The sequence below is a fragment of the Cyprinus carpio genome, chromosome B9 (assembly GCF_018340385.1).
Source record: "Cyprinus carpio isolate SPL01 chromosome B9, ASM1834038v1, whole genome shotgun sequence".
Taxonomy (NCBI): domain Eukaryota; kingdom Metazoa; phylum Chordata; class Actinopteri; order Cypriniformes; family Cyprinidae; genus Cyprinus; species Cyprinus carpio.
Genome location: NC_056605.1, coordinates 19069347 through 19092515, shown reverse-complemented (window position 1 = coordinate 19092515; position 23169 = coordinate 19069347). Strand labels below are relative to the sequence as shown.

At 37.3% G+C, this 23169-nt stretch overlaps 1 protein-coding gene across 5 annotated transcripts; it reads left to right on the top strand.

The window, feature by feature from the left end:
• Nucleotides 1-898: 898 nt before the first annotated feature.
• On the top strand, nt 899-22810 carry LOC109096355 (rho guanine nucleotide exchange factor 7-like). Of its 5 annotated transcripts, XM_042731339.1 has the most exons (22): nt 899-1521; nt 4953-5036; nt 8693-8777; nt 9024-9172; nt 10052-10253; nt 10349-10437; nt 10622-10716; nt 10972-11067; nt 15277-15399; nt 15483-15621; nt 15717-15776; nt 15905-16051; nt 17380-17466; nt 17632-17710; nt 17813-17952; nt 19253-19474; nt 19747-19840; nt 19923-20012; nt 20428-20598; nt 22206-22305; nt 22438-22492; nt 22602-22810. In XM_042731339.1, the coding sequence occupies exons 1-22, from the start codon at nt 1357-1359 to the stop codon at nt 22722-22724; spliced, it is 2595 nt and encodes an 864-aa protein (XP_042587273.1). In that variant the 5' UTR covers nt 899-1356; the 3' UTR covers nt 22725-22810. The 5 variants fall into 5 exon arrangements, with proteins under 5 accessions (XP_042587273.1, XP_042587270.1, XP_042587271.1 ...); XM_042731336.1 differs by lacking the exon at nt 20428-20598 and having other exon boundaries at nt 904-1521; XM_042731337.1 differs by lacking the exon at nt 20428-20598 and having other exon boundaries at nt 905-1521; nt 9024-9157.
• Nucleotides 22811-23169: the final 359 nt, after the last annotated feature.

Below are 23169 nucleotides of genomic sequence, written 5' to 3'. Positions count from 1 at the left end.
CTGAGAGACCATTTAAAGGCTTTGCACGTGTTTTGAGTTAATTAACTGATTAGAGTGTGGCACATTCAATATCGAACCTTTTCACAATATTCTAATTTTCTGAGATACTGAATTTGGGATTTTCCTTAGTTGTCAGTTATAAACATCGAAATTAAAAGAAATAAACATTTGAAATATATCAGTCTGTGTGTAATGAATAAATATAATATACAAGTTCACTTTTTGAATGGAATTATTGAAATAAATCAACTTTTTCATGATATTCTAATTATATGACCAGCACCTGTGTATATATATATATATATATATATATATATATATATATATATATATATATATATATATATATATATATATATATATATATATATATATATATATATATACATATATATCACTGCTTTATCACCTCCAAAATGTTAAGCAGATAGCAGAACAACACATTTCAATATTGATAATAATAATAAATGATACTGAAGTGATACTGAAGACTACTGGCTGCTGGGGAAAAAAAATCTTACTCTTACTTAGTGTACAATATTGAGAAAGGGATCAGACTAATGAAGAACAACAAATTACACAAACTTCTTGCACATTCCTATGACAACCTTGCTTTTAAAAAAAGACTGGTTTCCCACTCTCATCTGGTGAGACTGAAAGAACTACAAGGCCAGTCTAAACCAGCTCAAAATCATTAAACCATTTTAGTCTGGTTCAGCAGGCTAAATGCTAAGTTAAAGGACGCCACCCTGCGGACCACATATGAACTACACTATTCTGTTAAAAACAACAGTACCGTATACCCTGCCCAATAACTGGAGGGTTGAAGACTGCATATTTAAAATCCCCTTTACTGTATTTATCGATGCATTCACAGTCTCACAATGTACAGAAATACTTCACTACGTCCTTTTATTAAGGTCGTTAACCAAATGCTCCTTCTCTCTAATCTCTAAAAACAGATCTTGTAATAAATGTACACTAGATCTTTCTGTTACGACACATCAGTCATGCAAAGAGCAGGTGAACCTATGCAGCCCACATGCAAAGCAGGATGCGAAGCCGACTGGTCACATATGCTGTGTCTATGCTGTGATGTCATCTGCCGGAAGATGCAGGTTAGTGCGCTGACTGTATTCCAGTGAAAGGCGTTTGACAGCTTGTCGTAATAAAGGAAATGGGAGCGAAGCGATAGCATTACTCATCTCCATGGAGCGCCATATAATGCGCCATCCCTCAAACAACACGTTTTAGAGGAAAATGGTGCCCAGTTCATCGACTGGTTAATAACAGACAGCCTAATTCTTTCCCCATTACAATCTTTATACTGAGAGCATCGACCTTGCTGGTGTGGCCATGAATCCGGCGGAACAAACGGTTACTTGGCTCATTACACTCGGGGTTTTGGAATCACCAAAAAAGACCATTTCGGACCCCGATGGATTTCTGCAGTCTTCGCTAAAGGATGGGGTCGTCCTGTGCAGGTTGCTGGAGCGGCTGCGTCCAGGCACTACTGATAAAGTAAGCGCGCATCCTCCCTTTGGCGCACCGTGTTCACTGTTCATTTTCCTGTAATCTTCACACCACACGCGCTTCAATATTTATTATAACACAAGTGGCATATATAGTTTATATATAGGTCACAACAGATGTTTAATCCTGTTATAAAGCAGCAGTAGCAGCAGGTCGGTAGAGGCGATCAGTACGCGCTAGTGCTGCTGTTGCTCCAGGCGACAACATTGGCAGTCGTCGATTTTATTGTGAGATCTGTACCAAGCTGAATGTTAAACGCATTTGACTGTCACATTTAATAGAAAACCAGTAAAACATATATATTAACCGACTGTATGTGAGATGTAAATGATAACCTACTTAGTATAAGCTATGGAAACCTGAGGATAAGCGCGTGCAAATCGCATTACATGGCTGTGTATGAATAGCATTAATCTGTTATCAAGGTATAACAGCTATGCACCATTGCTTATATTGCCTACACTGGAAAAGGCCCGTCATAGACAGTAAATAGACAAAAAAGCAGATGCGCTCTCGTTTAAAGAAACAGTGTTTTTTTTTTCCCATTCCCATAAGCCCCTGCTTCTGTTCAATGTAATGCAATGCAAACTGGAAAGGCATAACAAATGGCATTCAATTGCAGTTCAGCACACGTTATTTTCTTATCTTAATTAAATTGCAATTTCAATTCACATCAGAGCGAAAACAATATATTCCACTGAACAAGATACCTGAGGGTAAATGCAAATTTATGAAAGGCATAAAGATTTTAATATGCCTCTCAGAGGGAACAGAATTCAAATAAGAAATGCATTTTTTTTCTATAATTAGAGCAAAACATGACCACTCAGGTATAATGATATCCAACGTTTTCTAAAGCAGTTCGTCTTTTCCATAAATAATGCATGGAGTCTGTCCTTCTTGGTTTGGTGTACACAGAGGGGGTGCGTTTTAAGAAATCAGTCATATTCAGGGTCGGCTCTGACAATGACTAACAGTTTATGACAGCAATAACCTCTTTTCAAGCTCCATCTGGTTTGCTTATCAAATTTCAGACTCTCACTGTATACATAACAATAGGATGCTTACAGCAGGTGTATATCCTGGGAAGAGAACTATGTGGAAGTAAAAAAAAAAAAAAAAAAAAATTCTAAAGTTTGCATATTTAAAATGGAAAAAGAAATAATGGTACACTTGACCTTTTTTTAAAACGGTGTGGGCAGAAGCATCATGTTTCTGTTGGGACTGTCCACATGATCAGTCAGAGTGCAACAAAAATAACCTGTTATGCAACTTTCATTTAATGCAACATAAAAATAAATAAATAAATATTACTTGTGTGACTCATGTCACTTCTTTTATTATCATCATCAGCACATAAACATTGATGTTTTGACCCACATATCTGTCATAGTATTTTTGACTATCAAAATCTGAAATAAAGCAATAATTGAACAAAATTATCATACACACTTAATTATTCTGGTACATGCTCTGTGCAATAATGAGAACAAGTCTGTTTGATATCTGCTTTCATAAGGCAGATTTGTCTCATGCAATTGGCAGTTACTGCTATTACTAGATTTGTTACTCCATTTTGTATGTCTAAAAGAATAGAAAATATTTTAAAGAAAATATTAGGGTGTTCAGATGTAAGGTTTCCTGACAATTCACTACAGCATGTAAATAAATGCTTCAGCTGTAAGGCCCACTGACTTTCAATGAAGCATCCATTTCCTAGCTACAGTACAGTCTTAGGTATCATTTGCAGCTTCTAACAGGATGACACTGCAAAGAAGGAAAGCTTTATTGACATTGCGATTTGATTTGCTGATACTTTCATTCTTGAACCTCTCTCAGTAAATCAGCTCGTAATGTATCTGGTTGCCATAACAATAACTTAAAACCATACTTTTGCTTCATGCCATCCAACTTAGTGGAAGCATTTGAGGTTTGGCCTAAATGCAGAATGACATTTTACAAAAACATTCCATTCATTGTTTTTTTTTTTTGTAGATAATGTTATTATTATTTCAGCTAAGGATGAGTGGGGTTGGCAGGCACCTTCCATTAAAAAATGTGCAAGAATTAATTTTATCCCAATCTGATAATTTTGTAGTGTAAAAATGAGAAACAGATTGCCACACTGGCAGAACCCTCTGGAGAACCTCTAGGCACACGTCTCTGGGGAACTTACAAAATGGAGCACACTGCAGTTCCTGAAAGAACTTAAAAAACTGTAACCCCCCAGTAACCCCATTACAGGGGAAAGACTTTGAGGCACTTGAAATATATCTTTGAAGTTCATTATTAAGTACACATTAAGATATCCAAGCTAGTTTAAGTGCCTATAGTGATTCTCAAGAAGGTTTCAATCTGACAACACAAACAGTGACTCAAGCATTTTTTTTTTAAGAGATACAATAATATATTGAGTTAATCCCTTCTGATTCCACCCCAAACACATTTCAGTTCCAATCCGCCACGTGTTTTCCTTTCTGTAATGTATGTTGGTCAGCTCACAACATATGCCTTCATGCTGCAGTATGAAACAAATTCAGTCACTGACATTAACTCTTTTAGTTTTGTCTATTTTGAATTTGATGACCAGACATTTTCCTTCAGAGTGGTGAATACACTGCCAGAACCCAAAATGTGATATATGTGACCCTGGACCACAAAACCAGTAATAAGTCGCTGGGGCATATTTGTAGCAATAGCCAAAAATGTGTCAAAATGATTAATTTTTCTTTTATGCCAAAAATCATTAGGATATTAAGTAAAGATCATGTTCCATGAAGCTATTTTGTAAATATATCAAAACTTATTTTTCGATTAGTAATATGCATTGCTAAGAATTTCATTCAGACAACTTTAAAGGTGATTTTCTCAATATTTAGATTTTTTTTTGCACCCTCAGATTCCAGATTTTCAAATAGTTATACCTCAGCCAAATATTGTCCTGTCCTAACAAACCATACATCAATAGAAAGCTTATTCAGCTTTCAGATGATGCATAAATCTCAATTTCAAAATTGACCTTTATGACTGGTTTTGTGGTCCAGGGTCACATATACAAATGCCTGATGTATTTATCAGTATGTTTTAACTGCTGTAAGAATGTTTTGATTTGCATCCCCCTCATTAACCATTAACTCAAAATACCTGCTTTGTCTGACAGACCCGTTTAAATTTCCCCGGCCAGAGCAGGGGTGTGTTGATTACGTCCCATTGTGCTCGGCGTCCATCTGCAAACGTCACTTCCTCCCGCTTCCTGCTGTCCATCTCCACGGTGCTGCCGATCTGTTTCGCGATGTGTGTGTGGATGTGGTTGTAGTCAGGCAGGCAGTCAGCCCGTGTACTCTCATACAGGATACTCGAGCCAGTGCTTCACTCCCAAAGCTTGCACACTTTTCAACTACTCTTCCCGTCTCCCTCAGATCTATCAAGATCCCAAGAACGACAGCGAGTGCTTGAGCAACATCACGGAGTTTCTCAAGGGCTGCGCGGTGTTTCGCGTCGAGGTAAGTTGGTGTATTTATGGTCCTTTGACTCTACTGTATGTTGCTGCATTGGCGCCACAATGAAAACAATCAACAAAAGAGACGTGCAGTGGACAGAGGAGACGCGACTCTGGACCAATGTGAGCGAGACCATGCCCTGCTCATCGGTTCATTGTCACAGTCTGATGGGACAAAAGCTTGGTAATGTTATGAAAATGTCGCTAGGGTGTATTTGGTTGTGGTTGTAATGTTTGTCAATAAAGTAGGCGAGTCTGTGCGCTACAGCATATAGGGCTGTGTCATCTATGAATGGCGTTGCTTTGTCCATTCATGTACAGTTTGTCTGTTTCATTTGAGTCTTCATGAATTTGAAGCTCTGGTATAGATTCAAGCTTTGTTTTCTGCTTGGTTGAGTTCAACAAAAGTGACTTTCATAATGTGTTTCAGCTTTCTTTTTTCCCCATTTTTTTTTAACTCCAAGTACCCCCAATATTATGATCATTTTGTGAGGCATGTCCTTCCAAAAATATAAAGACAAATATATATTTTAATGCATACAGACATTTTTAGGTCTATACAGTATTGGAAAAATATTAAGTGTGATGTTATAGACATGTTGTTTGCAAAATTAAATGATGGTGTTTTATTTGTCAGTGCTATTGTAGGATAAAACTAATTATAACATTAAGTTATACTTTAATATTGATTGTATTATAATGTGAATTATGTTAGCAATTTTTTTTTTTACAGTTTTTTTTTCTGTCCACTGTTAGAGACTTAATGGCCTTATCATTTAAAATTTCACAAATGTGGACAGAAAGACATACAAAGGGCTAGTGGGATTTTGATCTATGCGCATTTATTAAGGAACAGATGGTTCAGGGTAATGCTAACGTATTGTCAAGTGTATCTAGATGTGGTGAGGTTGAGGCCCATGTCACATATGGAGCTCTTGGTAGCCGCATAATGTGTGATTAATGCTGTGCCTGGTGTGCATCTAAGTCTGCTTCTACGTTGTGATCTCCAGGGGTGTTTGTTCTGCTGGAGATTGTGTAAATGAATTCATCTCAGGGTTTGTTTGCATTCGTATACTTTCCCACAGTACGCATTGCATTTTACCTACTCTACATTGTGTGGGTTTAGGTTTGAGTTTTCTCATATGGAGGATTCTTGCTTTCGTGTTTGCTGTTGCTGTTGCACCTCTGTCACAGTAATTTGCTCCTCTCTGACCTGTTAAAAGGTATTTGTTTGACCTGGCAGTGCCCAAGGCTCCATTGGAGTTCAACTCTGTCATCACCGGCACCATCACAGTGTGCTAAATTTTGGAATAGAAATGAGCTGTTAGTAAACACTTATTTTTAGTCTTATGTGTGAAAGATTACAGCTGTGGCACTTGTCACAGACATTGCAAGGACGTGTTATTGTTGTCATGCCTCCAACCCATGATTTGTATGCACACTCCCAGATGACAACTTTTTTTAAATTGTTTGAGAGTTTGTTTTGTACTTTTTTTTTTATTAAAATAAGACACTTTGACCTCTGGGGAAGAAAGCTTATCCCTTTGCTCCACATTTGAGGTTTACAGGATTTTCGCTAACCTGTGTCCAGTTCACTCTGCCTTATGAGCAGCCTCTGAGCTCATTCAGCTGTGATGATGTGATCTCAAGCTTAACTACATGATGCCATTTTCAGATCTCCAGTCTGGCTATACATTTTGCTCAGACTCTGTCACATAACTCCCACTGTTGTTAATGTTTGATTTCACTCTAAATGGGATCACACCACAGTAGGGCTCAAATCGCATTGTTTTTGATTGAATTAAATAATGCACAGCGATATCCAAATATATAATTCTTTAATCTAGTGAGTTATATGCAATAAATAAGAGAGATTTGAATTCTTTGTTTGTGTTTGTTTGTCTTGTAATATATTGGAGACAAGCTAAAGATAATGTGTGATGTGAAATGAACAAGTCCACCTTCACATTATGACACACTTGTAATTGTAATGTATTATAAATATGATAAATATGATGGTGTCATACACACTATTGTTCAAAGATTTGGTTTATAGCATTTTTAAAAAGTCGCTCTTGCTCCCGGAGACTGCATTTTTTTTTTAAATCAGCAATACAGTACAAAGAGAAATATTATTACTATTAAAAATAAATGCTTTCATTTTTAATATATTTTAAAATATTATTTATTCATGTGATGGCAAATGTGAATTTTCAGCAGCCATTACTCCAGTGTCACACGATCCTTCAGAAATTTTTGTAGTACACTTAATCTTATTGTTATCTTATTATCATATTGATAATAGTCGTGATGCTTTATATTTTTGTGGAAGCTGCGACACATTTTTTTTCAGGATAGATAAATAGAAAGTTATGAAGAACAGCATTTACAAAAATAATTATAAAAATATTTTGTAACATTATAAATGTTGCTAATGTAACTTTTAATCAATTTAATACATGCATACTTAATAAAAGTATTAGTTTATTTTTTTTTTTCTTCAGAGTTACTGACTTGTTTCTGATTACAATTACCAAAATAATTGAAAATGCACATTTTACATTAAATTATGCTGGTGGGAAAGCATCGAAGAACTTCCATCATAAAATCTAGGATGGATGTTCTTATATGTTAGCTGTAGAAGTAGGGCATCATTTTAAAACTGACGTATTACTAAAGTGATTTAGTAAATCACTGAAGGAGCAGTATTACTTTGAAAGGCAAAGCGCTCAAGATGATGCATTGTCCACTTATTCACATCCACACACAGTTGTTTTTGCTTCTCTCAGGGCATAAACTGTAATCAGAGCGGAAGCTGATAGTTTCTCTTCAAGTTCTCATGCACACAGCCACTGATAGAAGTACACATAACTGTCCATCAAACTGTTATAATACTGGCAAAGATCAACACAGGACAGACCATATAGAGCTGAACGAATCAGATTTCTCACTAAAATGAGCAAAGAGACATTAGTGACCTCTAGCTAACCACACCACCTGCTCAAAGGTCAAACGGCACACACAAAGAATGCCTGATGATTGCCTCCAATAGATGCTGTATGTGGACTATTTTATTGTTCATAACCAGTCCGGATGATATATATATAAAATATTCACTATATTCACCAGTTTTGCTGGCAAAAAATATTGTATGACAATGATATCACAAAGTGAGTTTTATTTGTCCATTACGTTTTGGAAGACTAGATTAGTTTTGGGGTCCTTCTCAAGAATTTTTCTTAAAATTAAATGGTTTTATAAAAACATACATTGGTAAATTTGAAAATTCAAATGGGTTTGATATATTGCTAAATAAAACTTAAAAGAATAAAGATTGTTATTCCTCGTGTTCATATAGTGAAAAACATATCAAGATTATTTGAAACTAGATTTATCCTTGTTCTTTGATATTGTGTATCGGGAGTACAGTGTTGATGTATTTTCTTTTTTCTAAATTGTCCTGCCCTTGTAAATAAAGTGTGCGCATGGCTAAAATAGTGTGTCAAACTTGTAAAGTTTATGTAGCGCAACTAAAGAAATTTCCCATAAGCTTTAAGTGCTTGAAATAGGCTAGAGTCCTATATGGTTCTCTCACGGTTTTAACTGATATGTAGGCGGTCTAGATTAATGATGTTATATAATGTTTTTCTCTCTCTGTAGCCTTTTGAGGCTGGTGACCTGTTTCAGGGCCACAACTTCAGCAGAGTCCTCACTACACTGGTTGTCCTCAATAAAGTTACTGCAGGTGAGAATTATTCTATTTTGATTTTCATAATATAAACTGAGTCATTGTAAAAAACATGATATTAAAAAAAACCCCACTAAAAACAAAGAAACAATAAACTAACTTTAAAGCCTAAAATTACAATGTAATCAACAGTTTCAAATGTGTTCAAAGTTGTTCAAAATGTGCTCTTCTTATAGTGTTTGATGGTGTTACAGATGTTCCCATTGGTTATTATTGTCCTCTGTCTTCTCTCTGTTGGTGTAGATATTGGCATAGGCAGCGACTCTGTATGTACCCGTCACTCTTCTGCCCACCGGATCAAGTCCTTCGATTCACTGGCCTCCCAGTCCTCACTGGGCCGATCCTCTAAATTGCTCCATAACCAGTTCCGCAGCCTTGTGAGTAACACTGGGGTGAGAACACTTAACCAGCCACAGCTGATCTCAGTCAAAATATTAATTTACATGTGCATTACATCTACATTACCAAAGTTAGGGGTCAATAAGATTTTTAAAATGTTTTGAAATAAGTCTCTTATGCTCACCAGGGCTGCATTTATTTGCTTAAAATAGGCTACATGAAAAATAGTGATATTGTACACTATTATTGCAATTTCAAATAACATTTTCCATCTGAATATGTTTATTTATTCCTCTAATGCAAAGCTGAATTTTCAGCAGCCATTACTCCAGTCTTCAGAGTCACATGATCCTTCAGAAATCATTCTAATATGTTGATTTGGTGCTCAAGAAACATTTCATATTATTATCAATATTAATATTTTTTTAGACCCTGTGATACATTTTTTTTCAGGATTCTTTGATGAATAGAAAGTCTGAAAGATCAGCATTTATTCAAAATAGAAATATTTTGTATTTTTATTTTTTTTTTTTTTAAATAGATTTTTTTTGTAAATTTAAATATTTTGTAACATTATAAATATATATATATATATATATATATATATATATATATAAAATTACTGATCCCAAAATTTGAACAATAGTATACATTATAACTTTTCTGTGTATGTGAAGAGCAGCTTGACACCCCAGTGAGTAATTGTCATGTTGGTGTATTTTTAACTACAATAGAAAAGCAAAGATATCTTTCATTTGATGTTTCTATATTAAATTGTTGGCGTTGTGGTGACAATGTCCAAAAAACTCTTTCTTGCATAAACATATTAATTCATGTAAATGGGTCAGTTTTGATTTTTGGAACTTGTTAGCACACTGTAAGGCTGCATCATGTAAACATAAGTACTCTCTCTCTCTCTCTCTCTCTCATAGGACATGACGGAGAACAGTAACGCTCAGTTAGTGGTTAAAGCTCGCTTCAACTTCCAGCAGACCAATGAGGACGAGCTTTCTTTCAGTAAGGGTGACATCATCAACGTTACTCGCACGGAAGAAGGGGGTTGGTGGGAAGGATCCCTCAACGGCAAGACAGGCTGGTTTCCAAGTAATTATGTCAGAGAGGTTAAAGGGTCTGGTAAGAGTCAGTTTGCTGTGGACTATTATAAATACATAAACACAGTCTTCTCCTGATCCACAGTGCACCATTATTAAAACTCTGTGTCTTTACAGACAGACAAGTGTCCCCTAAATCTGGAACTCTTAAAAGCCCTCCCAAAGGTTTTGATACCACATCTATCAGTAAAACCTACTACAACCTGGTAAGCACATTTCCATCACTTAACCTTTTCAAGGCTCTCCAGGTTGATTTGCTTAATTTTGGAGATTTTGTGCATAAACAGTAGATCAGTAAATCAGACTTGATTTGTGATTGAGTGCAGCTGATTTGTAATCGTTGTGTTAAAAATATTTTATTTAAAAATAGCTGCTGTTTGTTGTCTTCAGGTGCTACAAAACATTTTAGAAACTGAAACCGAGTATTCAAAGGAGCTCCAGAACCTTTTGACCAACTACCTGAGACCTCTGCAGATGACAGAAAAGTAAAAAGCTTTGCTTTTCCCTTGAAGAAACACACAACCAGTAAAACATAAGAAGGACATACACAATTTATTTTTAAAATTCTTGTTTATTCTGTGTTCTCTGACTATGGCTTTAGAGTTTAATGTGTTGATTTAGTGTAATTAATTAACAAAATAATGTGATTAAAAAATTTAATCCTGTCCCCTGAAGTTTTCTTATCATTTGTGTAAAGTAATGTTTGATCACTGATTTACAGTTCTTATTGTTTCTCATAGACTCAGCCCCTCAGATGTAAGTGTCATTCTCGGGAACCTGGAGGAGATCAGCACTTTCCAGCAGACTCTGGTCCAGTCACTGGAGGACACTACCAAGTGAGTATTATGCGAACCGTGAGCAGCCGTGTGATTCCCGGCCCCTCTCTTAATAGCCCCTGAGTAATTTACGACAGGAGGGCCGAAGCACTTAGTGAAACTGAGACTCAATCAAATGTATCAAGTTTCGACTCTTAGATGATGAAAATAGACCTGGGCAGTAACCTGAGGTCCATTAAATGGATTTGAATATCACTAGAGTTTTCTAATGTTTACACTGACCTCTAGAGGTAAATCCTTTAATACGTTTGGAAAATGCTAACTGAGTTTACCAGCAAAACTGTTTATGAATTTATTCCTGTCAAAGAGAGTAAATTGAGCATATTAAAGTAAATTAATGTTAGGTTTTTTTTTTTGGTAGAAACTTTAGACTTAATGAGAAATACCGTTTGCTCTCGATGGCGCCGCAGACGGCTGCTTCAGTGCTTGGCTCTCCAGTGTTTGTACTGTTTTTGTTCGTTTTTCCTGTTTTTTGTTTAACAAACACGATCAGTTTCACCAGGGAAGAACTGCTGAACATTCGGCAGAACACACCACAAGATCTTTTACCGGATTTCAATTATTCAGACGTTTTACTGAACGTTGTTGTCGGCGGAGCAGCGGCGCTGATCAAACGCTTCAGGACGCGCAAACGGGGGAAGCGAGCTGGTGCGCTCGTTAGACTCAGGAAGCGCGGATTTCGAACGCCGGTTGCCTAGCATCCATCTGGCAAATCTCCGCTCTCTACCCAACAAAACGGACGAAATCCTTCTGCTCTCTCGGACAAATAAGGATTTCTCACACTCTGCTGCTCTGTGTTTCACGGAAACCTGGCTCAATGACGCCATACCGGACAGTGCGCTCCATCTGCCGGGCTTTCAGCTGTTCAGAGCGGATCGCGACGCAGAATCAACGGGGAAATCGCGCGGCGGCGGGACATGCTTTTACATCAATGAACGGTGGTGTACAGATGTAACTTTGTTAAAGAAGATGTGCTGCTCAGATCTCGAAACACTCTTCATTAACTGCAAGCCGTTCTATTCGCCGCGGGAGTTTCACTCGTTCATTCTGGTGAGTGTTTATATCCCTCCGCAAGCGCACGTAAGTCTGGCTTTACAGAAACTCGCTGACCAGATTACAGAGACAGAACAACAACACCCGGACTCTGTTTTAATCATTCTTGGGGACTTTAATAAAGCCAATCTCTCCCGTGAACTGCCAAAATACAGACAGCATGTTACATGTCCCACCAGAGACAGTAATATATTGGATCACTGTTACACCACAATAAAGGATGCATATCACTCTGTTCCACGAGCAGCTTTGGGACTGTCTGATCACTGTCTGGTTCATCTTATACCAACCTACAGGCAGAAACTTAAATCTGCTAAACCTGTAATAAAGACTGTAAAGAGATGGACCAACGAAACAAAGCAGGATTTACAAGCTTGTTTTGACCTCACTGATTGGAGTGTTTTTGAAGCTGCTACCACCAATCTGGACGAACTCACAGAGACCGTAACATCATATATTAGGTTTTTGTGAGGATATATGCATTCCTACCAGGACTTATTTAACATTCAACAATGATAAGCCATGGTTTACAGCAAAACTCAGACATCTTCGTCAGGCCAAAGAGGATGCCTACAGAAATGGGGACAGAGTCTTGTACAATCAGGCCAGGAACACACTGAACAAAGAGATTAGAGCGGCTAAAAAGACCTACGCTAAAAAGTTGGAAGACCAGTTTACTTCCAACGACTCAACTTCAGTGTGGAGTGGACTGAGAGCCATCACTAATTACAAGACACCATCCTCCTGCACTGAGGCTAATCAAGGACTTGTTAACGACCTGAATGAGTTTTATTGTAGATTTGAAACCCCCAACACCCATTCTGACCATCTCTCTACACAACCGTTAACACCTCCTGCAATCCCCCTCTCCACACCTCCTGCTCTTCAAATCTGTGAAGATGATGTGCGCCAGGTCTTCAGGAAGAACAAAAGAAAAGCACCAGGCCCAGATGGCGTTACACCAGCCTGTTTGAAAACCTGTGCTGACCAGCTGGCCCCCATCTTTTCACAGATCTTCAACAGATCTCTGGAGTTGTGTGAAGTCCCTTCCTGCTTCAAACGCTCCACCATCATCCCCATTCCAAAGAAACCCAAGATTACAGGACTTAACGACTACAGACCTGTGGCTCTAACATCTGTCGTCATGAAGTCGTTTGAAAAACTGGTTCTGGCTTATCTGAAGGACATCACTGGACCCTTACTGGACCCCCTGCAGTTTGCTTACCGAGCAAACAGGTCTGTGGATGATGCAATCAACATGGGATTGCACTTCATCCTGCAACATCTGGACAAAACAGGGACTTATGTGAGGATCCTGTTTGTGGACTTCAGTTCGGCTTTCAACACCATCATCCCAACAGTCCTCCAGACCAAACTGACCCAGCTCTCTGTTCCTAGTTCTATCTGTCAGTGGATCACCAGCTTTCTGACAGATAGGCAACAGCTAGTGAGACTGGGGAAATTCATGTCCAACAGCTGCTCCACCAACACTGGTGCCCCTCAGGGATGTGTTCTCTCCCCCCTGCTCTTCTCGCTGTACACCAACGACTGCACCTCAAAAGACCCCTTTGTCAAGCTCCTGAAGTTTGCAGACGACACCACACTCATCGGTCTCATCCAGGACGGTGACGAGTCTGCTTACAGACAAGAGGTTGAGCAGCTGGCTGTCTGGTGCAGTCTTAACAACCTGGAGCTGAACGCTCTCAAAACAGTGGAGATGATCGTGGACTTCAGAAGAAACCCCCCTGCACTCCCCTCACTCACCATCATGAACAGCACTGTGGCTGCAGTGGAGTCATTCAGATTCCTGGGAACCACCATCTCTCAGGACCTGAAGTGGGACAATCACATTGACTCCATTGTTAAAAAGGCCCAACAAAGGCTGTACTTCCTTCGCCAGCTGAGGAAGTTTAACCTGCCAAAGGGTGTGGTTAAAGAGTTCTACTCAGCCGTCATTGAGTCTGTCCTGTGCACTTCAATAACTGTGTGGTTTGGTTCAGCTACAAAATCAGACATCAGAAGACTACAGAGAACGGTTCGGGACTGCTGAAAGGATTATTGGTACTCCCCTGCCCACCCTTCAAGAACTGTATACATCCAGAGTGAGGAAAAGGTCTCAGAAAATCACTCTGGATCCCTCACACCCAAGTTACCCCATCTTTGAACTCTTGCCATCTGGCCGGCGCTTCAGAGCCGCAAATACCAGGACAGTCAGGCACAAGAACAGTTTCTTCCCCCAGGCAATCTACCTCATGAACAGTTTTTAAATGTTCCCCACTTATACAATAAAAATGTGCAATATCCTTATATTTATTTGTTACCCCTTCATCCTAGTACATCCCTGCATCTTACTCAATCCAATTCCATTATCATTTATAGCACAATTGTTTATACACTTATTTATCTGCAAAGGGTTTTTATTTTTTATTTTTTTGACTGTGTGTTGTTGTCTTTTGTGTACTGGAAGCTTATGTCACTAAAACAAATTCCTTGTATGCGCAAGCATACTTGGCAATAAAGCTCTTTCTGATTCTGATTCTGATTCTGATTCTGAAATATAGATTTAATTTACTTAATTTACAAATTATACATTTTGTCTAAGATCAAAGAAAAAACCCATACAGACCGAAAGTACGCTATCATTCAAAAATGTGGGGTCAGTAATAATTTTTTTTATGTTTTTGAAAGAAGTCTCTAATGCTCACCAAGTATGCATTTATTTTGATCAGAAATAGAGTAAAATTGTGAAATATTGTTGAAATTTAAAATGTTTCTAATTGAATATATTAAAATTAATTGATTATAAATTGCATGATTAATTTTTTGGATGAATAGAAAGTTCATCAGCATGTATTTGAAATAGAAATCTTTTTGTAACATAATAAATATTTTTGATGCCACTTTTGACCAATTTAATGCATCCTTGCTGAATAAAAGTATTCATTTCTTTCTTTCTTATTTAAAAAAAATCCTGCTAACTCCAAACTTTGGAATGCTGGTTTATCTACAAAATAATTGGAGACTTCAAATTTAAGATGTTTGGGATTGATTAATTAATTGCAGAATGTGTTGTTATTATTGGGGATATAGATTTATATCCTAGGTTTCAGAATATTTGAAGAATATTAGCACAATATTTGTGTTCTGTGATTTTAAGCTTCCAGAGCTACAGCAGAAAGTGGGAGGGTTCTTCCTGAATCTCATGCCCCAGACGAGGTCTCTTTATGTGTACTACTGCTCCAACCACCCATCGGCAGTCAGTATCCTCACCGATCACAGGTACACCATCATACCATGTTCTGATTTCACAGAGAGCCTCTACACTGATAACTGGTGATAACTTCTCATTTCTGTCCCTACAGTGAGGAGCTCGGGGAGTTCATGGAGGGGAGGGGTGCGTCGATACCAGGCATTCTCACGCTGACCTCTGGACTCAGCAAACCCTTCATGAGACTTGACAAATATCCCACATTACTTAAGGAACTGGAGAGACACATGGAGGTAGGAGAGAGAGAGAGATTGAGTTTATGTGATTTCTGTTAAGGTTTTAATGGTTGGTGGCATTTCAATGTGACACTGTCTTCTTTCCTCTTCAGGAGGGTCATCCAGACAGGACAGAAATTCAGAAGTGTATGATGGCTTTCAAGAATCTCTCTGTGAGTGTTAACTGCATAGTTAATATGCTAAAACAGACTGGCGCCCCGTGGCTTTGCTGTTGCAGTTAGGTGTGGATCATTCTCATAGCAACCAGCCTTCTTAACGTATTGTGTTGCCGTGGTTACAGGCACAATGTCAGGAGGTGCGGAAGCGCAAGGAGCTCGAGCTTCAGATCCTGGCTGAGACGATTCGCCTGTGGGAGGGGGAAGACATTAAGACCCTGGGTTCAGTGCTGTATATGAGCCAGGCCATGGTCCAGAACCACGGCTGTGAGGTGAGGTCACAGTGGCTGATACATCATGAAATGAAAATTCACCCTTTTCCAAATGCATGTTATTATATTGTGAATGATTAATTCATGAAGGTTTTTATTTTATTTTTTTTGACAATGTTTAATCAAAATGGCATAACTCGATTATCCAGTGAAACATCAGACTTCTCTTTGGTCACAGACAGTGCTGTTTAAAAGTAAGATTTTAATGTTTTTTAAAGAAGTTTTTTATATGATCATCAAGGCTGCATTTATTTGATCAACAATACAGAAAAATACTGTAATTTTGTGAAATATTATTGCAATTTAAAGTAAGTTTTCTATTTTAATATACTTTAAAATCTAATTTATTCCTGTGAAGCAAAGCTGAATTTTCAGCATCATTACTCCAGGCTTCAGTGTCACATGATCCTTCAGAAATCATTCTAATATGCTGATTTATAATAAGTGTTGGAAACTGTTGTGCTGCTTAATATTTTTTGGGACATGTGATACTTTTTTTTCAGGATTCTTTGATAAATAAAAAGTTAAAAAGAACAGTGTTTATTCAAAATAGAAATGTTGTGTTAATATACATTGCTATTTAAAAGTTTGGGGTCAGTAAATTTTTATTTCTTTTTTTAAAGGAATTAATACTTTTATTCAGCAAGCATGTGTTAAATTGATTAAAAGTGATAGTAAAGACTTGTATTGTTAGTTTGATTTATTTGAGTGTTGGATAAAAGATCTGTTGCTGCTTCTGTTTCATTGTGACTTTAACTATTAAAGTGGCTTCTGGAGTGGCTTCTTCTACTAAATCTAAAAAAATATTTAAAAAAAGGAAAAACCCTCTGACAAAATGTTTGTTTGCAATCAAATGCCCCATGTCTGGGAGAGACAAGTTGTTAAACCGTTCTGATGGAAAAATAAAAATATGCTTAAATAATTTTATAAAATAAAATTTATAACATGTTGATGCAACCACGACTGAGTAGTGTTCAGGTAGGCTTGTATAGTTATTAATAAGGTTAGAGTAAGTAGTGATGTGTTTGTGCAGTGGGTTTTTATGGCTCAGAATTCCATATGAATCAATCATGTTTCATTTTCTGTTGTTTTATTAAAAAATAAAAGAAAAAGAAAAAAGTTGTCCTGAGTCGTGGAAACATGATATTTACAGTACGATTGAATTACAATTACCATAAATAACAGGTTTCAAAAAGACCTATTGCTGATTCATATGGGTAAAAATGCCAATAGTTTTTCTCTGTGATTTCAGTCCTGCAGTTATAATGGCTGTGTGGTAGTAAAAAAAATTTCATATTGTTTCTTACGTTTTTTTTTTTTTTTTTTAGGATAAGCATGAACGTTATCTTCTGCTGTTTCCTCATGTTTTGCTCATCCTGTCTGCCAGTCCCAGGATGAGTGGCTTCATCTACCAGGTCAGAAACCCGCCGCTGTCAGAAATGATTACTACACAGCCAAATAGTTCTCACTGTCCTCGCTCCACCACCTCCTAAAATCCACTCAAACCACAGCTTTTCAAACATTAAAATGGCACTTGCAGCTCTAGCACAAAGAGAAAACGTCTGCTTTGTTTCTCTCAGGGCAAGCTACCTTTAAGCGGGATGACGGTGACCCCATTAGAAGACTCTGAAAGTCATAAAAATGCTTTTGAGCTCTCAGGTAAGGACAAACTGACTCGCATCTTTTGTGTTCAGGACACAGTCAAGTGTTTTTGATCATTCTTAGTCATTCTTTGACTCTGCTTGTGTGTCCATTCAACAGGAAGCATGTTTGAGAGGCTTCAGGTGATCTGCTATAACAAACAGGATCTGCAGGACTGGCTCGAGCATCTGAACCGACAGACCAAGCACAACACCATGGCGGCTCCCAGCATGAAACCCCTCACTGTTCCCTGCCACACAGTGGGTCACCTGTTTAACGTCACATCTTAGAAAACCACTCATATAGTATTTAAAGGGATAGTTCAGCTAAAAATTACTCACCCTCAAGCCATCCTAGGTTTTGTATGTTTTTATTATTTTATTCTTTTAGAATAATAGTTTTATTGTTATTTTACTGGCTCTTCCAAGCTTTAGAATGGCAGTGAACGGGTGTAGATATTCAATAGTCCAATAAAAGTCCAACAAAGTGCATCCTCCCATCATAAAAAAGTGCTCCTCGTGGCTCCTGGGGGTTAATAAAGGCCTCTAAATCGATGCATTTTTGTAAGAAAAATATCCATATTTAGCTTCCGCTAATTTGTCTTATGCTCGCTCCAGCAGATGATGTAGGATGTAGGCGCTGCATAAGATCTGAGAGAAGTGATGAATGTGGAAGCGCAGTCGAGAGAGCAAAACAAAACACTGGTCAGTAAACAAAACTCGGTTCACGCGAGACTAGCATATCTCACTGGAGCTTACACTACGCCTATGTTCTACGTCATCTGCTGGATTTAAATATGGATATTTTTCTTACAAAAGTGCATCGATTTTCTTCAGGAGGCTTTTATTAACAACCCGGACCTGTGTGGAGCACTTTTTTTATGATGAATGAATGCACTTTATTGGACATCTATTGGACTGTTGAATATCAATGCCTATTCACTACCATTATAAAACTTGGAAGAGTCAGAACATTTTTTTAATATAACTAAATATAATTCGTCTGAAAGAAGGTCAAATACACCTAGGATGGCTTGAGGGTGAGTTAATCATGGGGGAATTTTCATTTTTGAGTGAACTATCCTTTTAAATATTGATAAATATAAATATTAATGTTTTAGAATATATATTTAATAGTTTCATAGCCACTATATACAAAGAGCTTTTGTTACCAAAAAGTAAAAACAACACACACATTTGAAAACAGACATAAAAATCTATCTATCTATCTATCTATCTATCTATCTATCTATCTATCTATCTATCTATCTATCTATCTATCTATCTATCTATCTATCAATTTTTATTTTTATGTATTTTTCTTTTTAAATTTTTATTTTTCTGTATTTTTTTATTTATTTTACAGTTTTATAGGTGCACAAAGAGCTTTGCAAAAAAGTAAAAAAAAAACATTTGTAAACACACACATAAATAACTTTACAAATATATTCAAATGTAATAGAACACACTAAATTGATTAATTAATTACTTTATTTAGGGTTTAAGTTTTGCCTGTCCATTAACTCCAACTTAAAGGTGAACTTAATTTTTACTCCTCCAGCTCCCGTCTCACCCTCTGACGCCGTCCAGACATGCAGAAAGCCGGGGCCTGACAGTCGCTCCTGCCTACCACACTTTACCACACCCCTCCTCTCATGGGGCCCCTCACAGCACCATGATGTGGGGCCCCCTGGAGCCCCCCAAAACCCAGAAGCCCTGGAGCCTGAGCTGCTTGCGTCCAGCACCCCCACTCAGGCCCTCAGCTGCTCTCTGCTATAAAGAGGTATTCTGGGCTCAGATTATTCAGCACGCTGGACTTCCAAATAAGATATTGTAAAAAATATTAAGTGTAGTATAATAAAATACAGACATCATAATTGTTGATTATTTCCCATGATATTGTGATCACTATTATTTTAATACTAATAGTTGAACACTAATTAATGCAACTCTTTAATTAAACAACATCATACACTCTCTCAAGGCTCTATAAGTCTCAGTTTTACCAACTTCTGTGTCCCTTTTCTATTATTTCTGTTCCTTCTCTTCTTCCAGGACCTCAGTAAAAGCCCCAAGACTATGAAAAAGCTGCTGCCCAAGAGGAAGCCAGAGAGGAAGCCGTCCGATGAGGAGTTTGCACTGAGGAAGAGTAAGTTAGCTGGTTTATATTCTTACTGATTTTGAGAGTTTCTGAAAGATCATGCCTCTGATGTAACCTCTAACCTGCGCAGGTACTGTAGCTTTGGAGGAAGATGCTCAGATCCTGAAAGTAATCGAGGCCTACTGCACGAGTGCCAAAACCAGACAGACTCTGAACTCAAGTAAGTCTCGTATGCGGGCCTGTTCACCTCCGTCTCGTTTCCTCTAAGACATTCCTCACTCATATCTACTTTTCTATGTGTAACATAGAAATAAACTAAAGCCTGTTGATATTAACAAGAAAATTCTGGGATCTCTTATAACAATATCCTCTCTCTTTTTTCCTCATCATACTTAATGTTCATTTATTTATCATGACCCCCTCCTCCCCATATTTTGATTTTGACGTCTTCACATCATTTTTTATTTAATCATTTATTTATAAAACCCATTTACTCTCTTGGGGTATAATTGGTTCTCTGGTCGGTTCATCCATTCTTTGTTCGACCCCTCTTTCCATTTGCAATTCTCCCTCCGTCCCTTCATTCATATGATTTGATCCCCCTCTCATCATCTGCGAACGGATGGCCTCTTCAGCATGGCAAGGCACTGATCTCATGCATAACCACGTTTTGGATCAATCCAGTGTGGACTCTCTGGGCCGCCGTAGCAGCATCTCAAGGCCCGAGACCACCTCGGACCTCTCAGAGGACTCTGACTATGACAGTATATGGACGGCCCACAGTTACAGGATGGGCTCTGTTTCCCGTAAGAGCTCCTACATCTCCCACCAAAATTAAACTCCCCCTCACTCCTCTTATTTTAAGTGTCTTTATATTTATTTGAAACTATTTATTTATTAAATGATCTGTCACTGTTATTCATATTTATTTTATTAATTTTTATTTATTTATTTTTTAGTGTTGTATTAATCACACCTCATCATTATTTTCTGCATATATATGCACTTTCCCAAAGCAGTTCCCTGTTGCCTGGACATCTTAACTCCCCCTAAAACCACCAACCTCACTTAACTGAGTTTTTCTTTTTTATTATTGGTTTGCCTCGCATTTGTTATTTATTTAAGTGTCCTTTAAAAAATGATGTTTTCATTGCCTCATTCCTGGATGTGTTTAATTATTAATGCTGTTGAAGGTACGATGCACTCCGAAGGCAACGAGGACAGGTTCTGCTGTAAAAGAAAAAAAGATGCTAAAATCTCTTAATGTTTCTGTAAATATTAGAGTATTGTCATTCATCTGAAATGTGTGGTATTAACTTGGACTTTGTTTACTGAATGTGAACATTAGATTGAAATGAGAAGTTGGGTCTTTTATCAGAGAGCTTCATGAATGAGAGGACAATGGTTCTCCGATGGCACCACGGACAGTGTTACTGGGGACGTTTTGTTCATACTTGTGTGATATAAATGTATTTATTTTTAATTTGTAAATGTATTTTGAATGATTTTTGACTTTTTGTATGCTTGTATCTATCATGTGAGTTTATAGTGGTGTCTATGTTTAAAAACGTATGGAAGTTTACAAAAAATGTTGAATTTAATGTTGGTTTAAATTCTATTAGAATCCATTCAAATCAGGTGTGTGGACGGTAATAGTCATGAGTTCTTCACTGTTCATTCGAGACTCAGTGTTTGATGCTTTTCCTCTTTTATGTATGACGTGTTTATGAGACAAAACTAGAAAATCGACTTGCCAATTATTTCAATAATGACAAAGAGTATAATTCCTCATGTTATGTGATTTCTTGTGACCAAGTTCTATTCTGTGGTTAAAAAAAAGGAACAAGAAAATATGAATTTACTACCATTTTGTCGTTTGTTTCATTCAGATATTCTTAAAATAGCTCAACAGAGATAATTCAGTGATGTTTACGTGGTTTGAAATTAAGACATTATTGTGTTTGTTATATATATGCAGAGTCAAATATATGACAAAATACCACAAACATTGTAATATACATTTTGAATAAATCTTGGGTTGTTTTGTACAGTATGTTTATCTTTTTAAAAAATTACCTCTTTTAACAAAAAGTTTTTTTTTTTGTATAAATGTACTGCTTGTTTTCAAGTAATGGGTTTTCTTTTTTGTTTTGTATTCTCTTGTTCGAGTTTTGTTTTGTGGTTGAGGAAATTCAGGAAACCCTTGATCCTCTGGTTTTTGAATGCTTTTAGTTTTCTTGGATGATCCGTCTCTGCATGACTAACTCCTGTCTCACTCACGCACAGTCCTGTGTAAGTTTGATCCAGTCCAAACCATTTTCTGAGGCACAGTGGTCCTGTACTGACCTAATCAATTAGTCCAACTTAACTAAACCTTCTGAAATCAATCTGCGGGGCTTCTCTTTTGAAACAGGACAGTGGAAAGATGCCAGTCCAGTGCTGATAGTTCCTGGGGAGGAGAAGTTCAGTGTAGACAAGTTGAAGAGTAATGGTCAGACTCTTCCAGAGGAGAAGTAAGACAACATATTTGTCCATTCTTAGAACAGGGTTCATAATGGGAATAAAAAGAGGGATGTTTGTCAAGAGAGCTACAATATGCATTAAAAAAATATTCACTGACATTTTTGATATTCAATGTTTCCTAGGAGCCTTGTGGATGTTGTTTATGCTCTGAGAGATGAGGTACAAGAACTTAAACAGGTGAGTGTCTGTGAGGGTCGGAGGAGGTTTTTCCCTAATATTTAAATTCATAGAAACCTGTATTTAATATTTCCCATTTCCTGCTCACACAATTTTACCATTCTAACAGGACTATAAAAAAATGAAGAAATCCCTGGAGGAAGAACAGAGAGCCCGGAAAGATCTGGAGAGGATAGTTAGAAAAATGTTAAAGAATATGAACGATACTTCTTGGGATGAGACCAATTTATGATAACAATGTTAACCCCTTACACTCTTAAAAATAAAGGTGCTTCAAAAGGTGCATTTTTGGTTCCACAAAGAACCATTTAGTCAAAATTTCTTTAAAGAACCATATCTTTCTTACCTTTTTATAATCTGAAGAACCTTCTTTCGCCACAAAGAATCTTTTGTGAAACAGAAAGGTTCTTCAGATGTTAAAGATTCTTTATGGAATCATTTAGAAAAAAAAAGGTTCTTCTATGGCATCGTGAAGCACCTTTATTTTTAAGAGTGTACTAGTTTTCGTTCTTTTACATTAATGGTTAAAATGACCTGGAAGTTCAACCAGAACATTCTAATTATCATGTTTTCTTCCAATGAAATCACTTTTGATGTTTGTGGGTATGGGTCTGTAGTAACATAATGTTACATATTTGACCTTTTATGACTCATTCTGATGTTCAAACTCTTTTAGT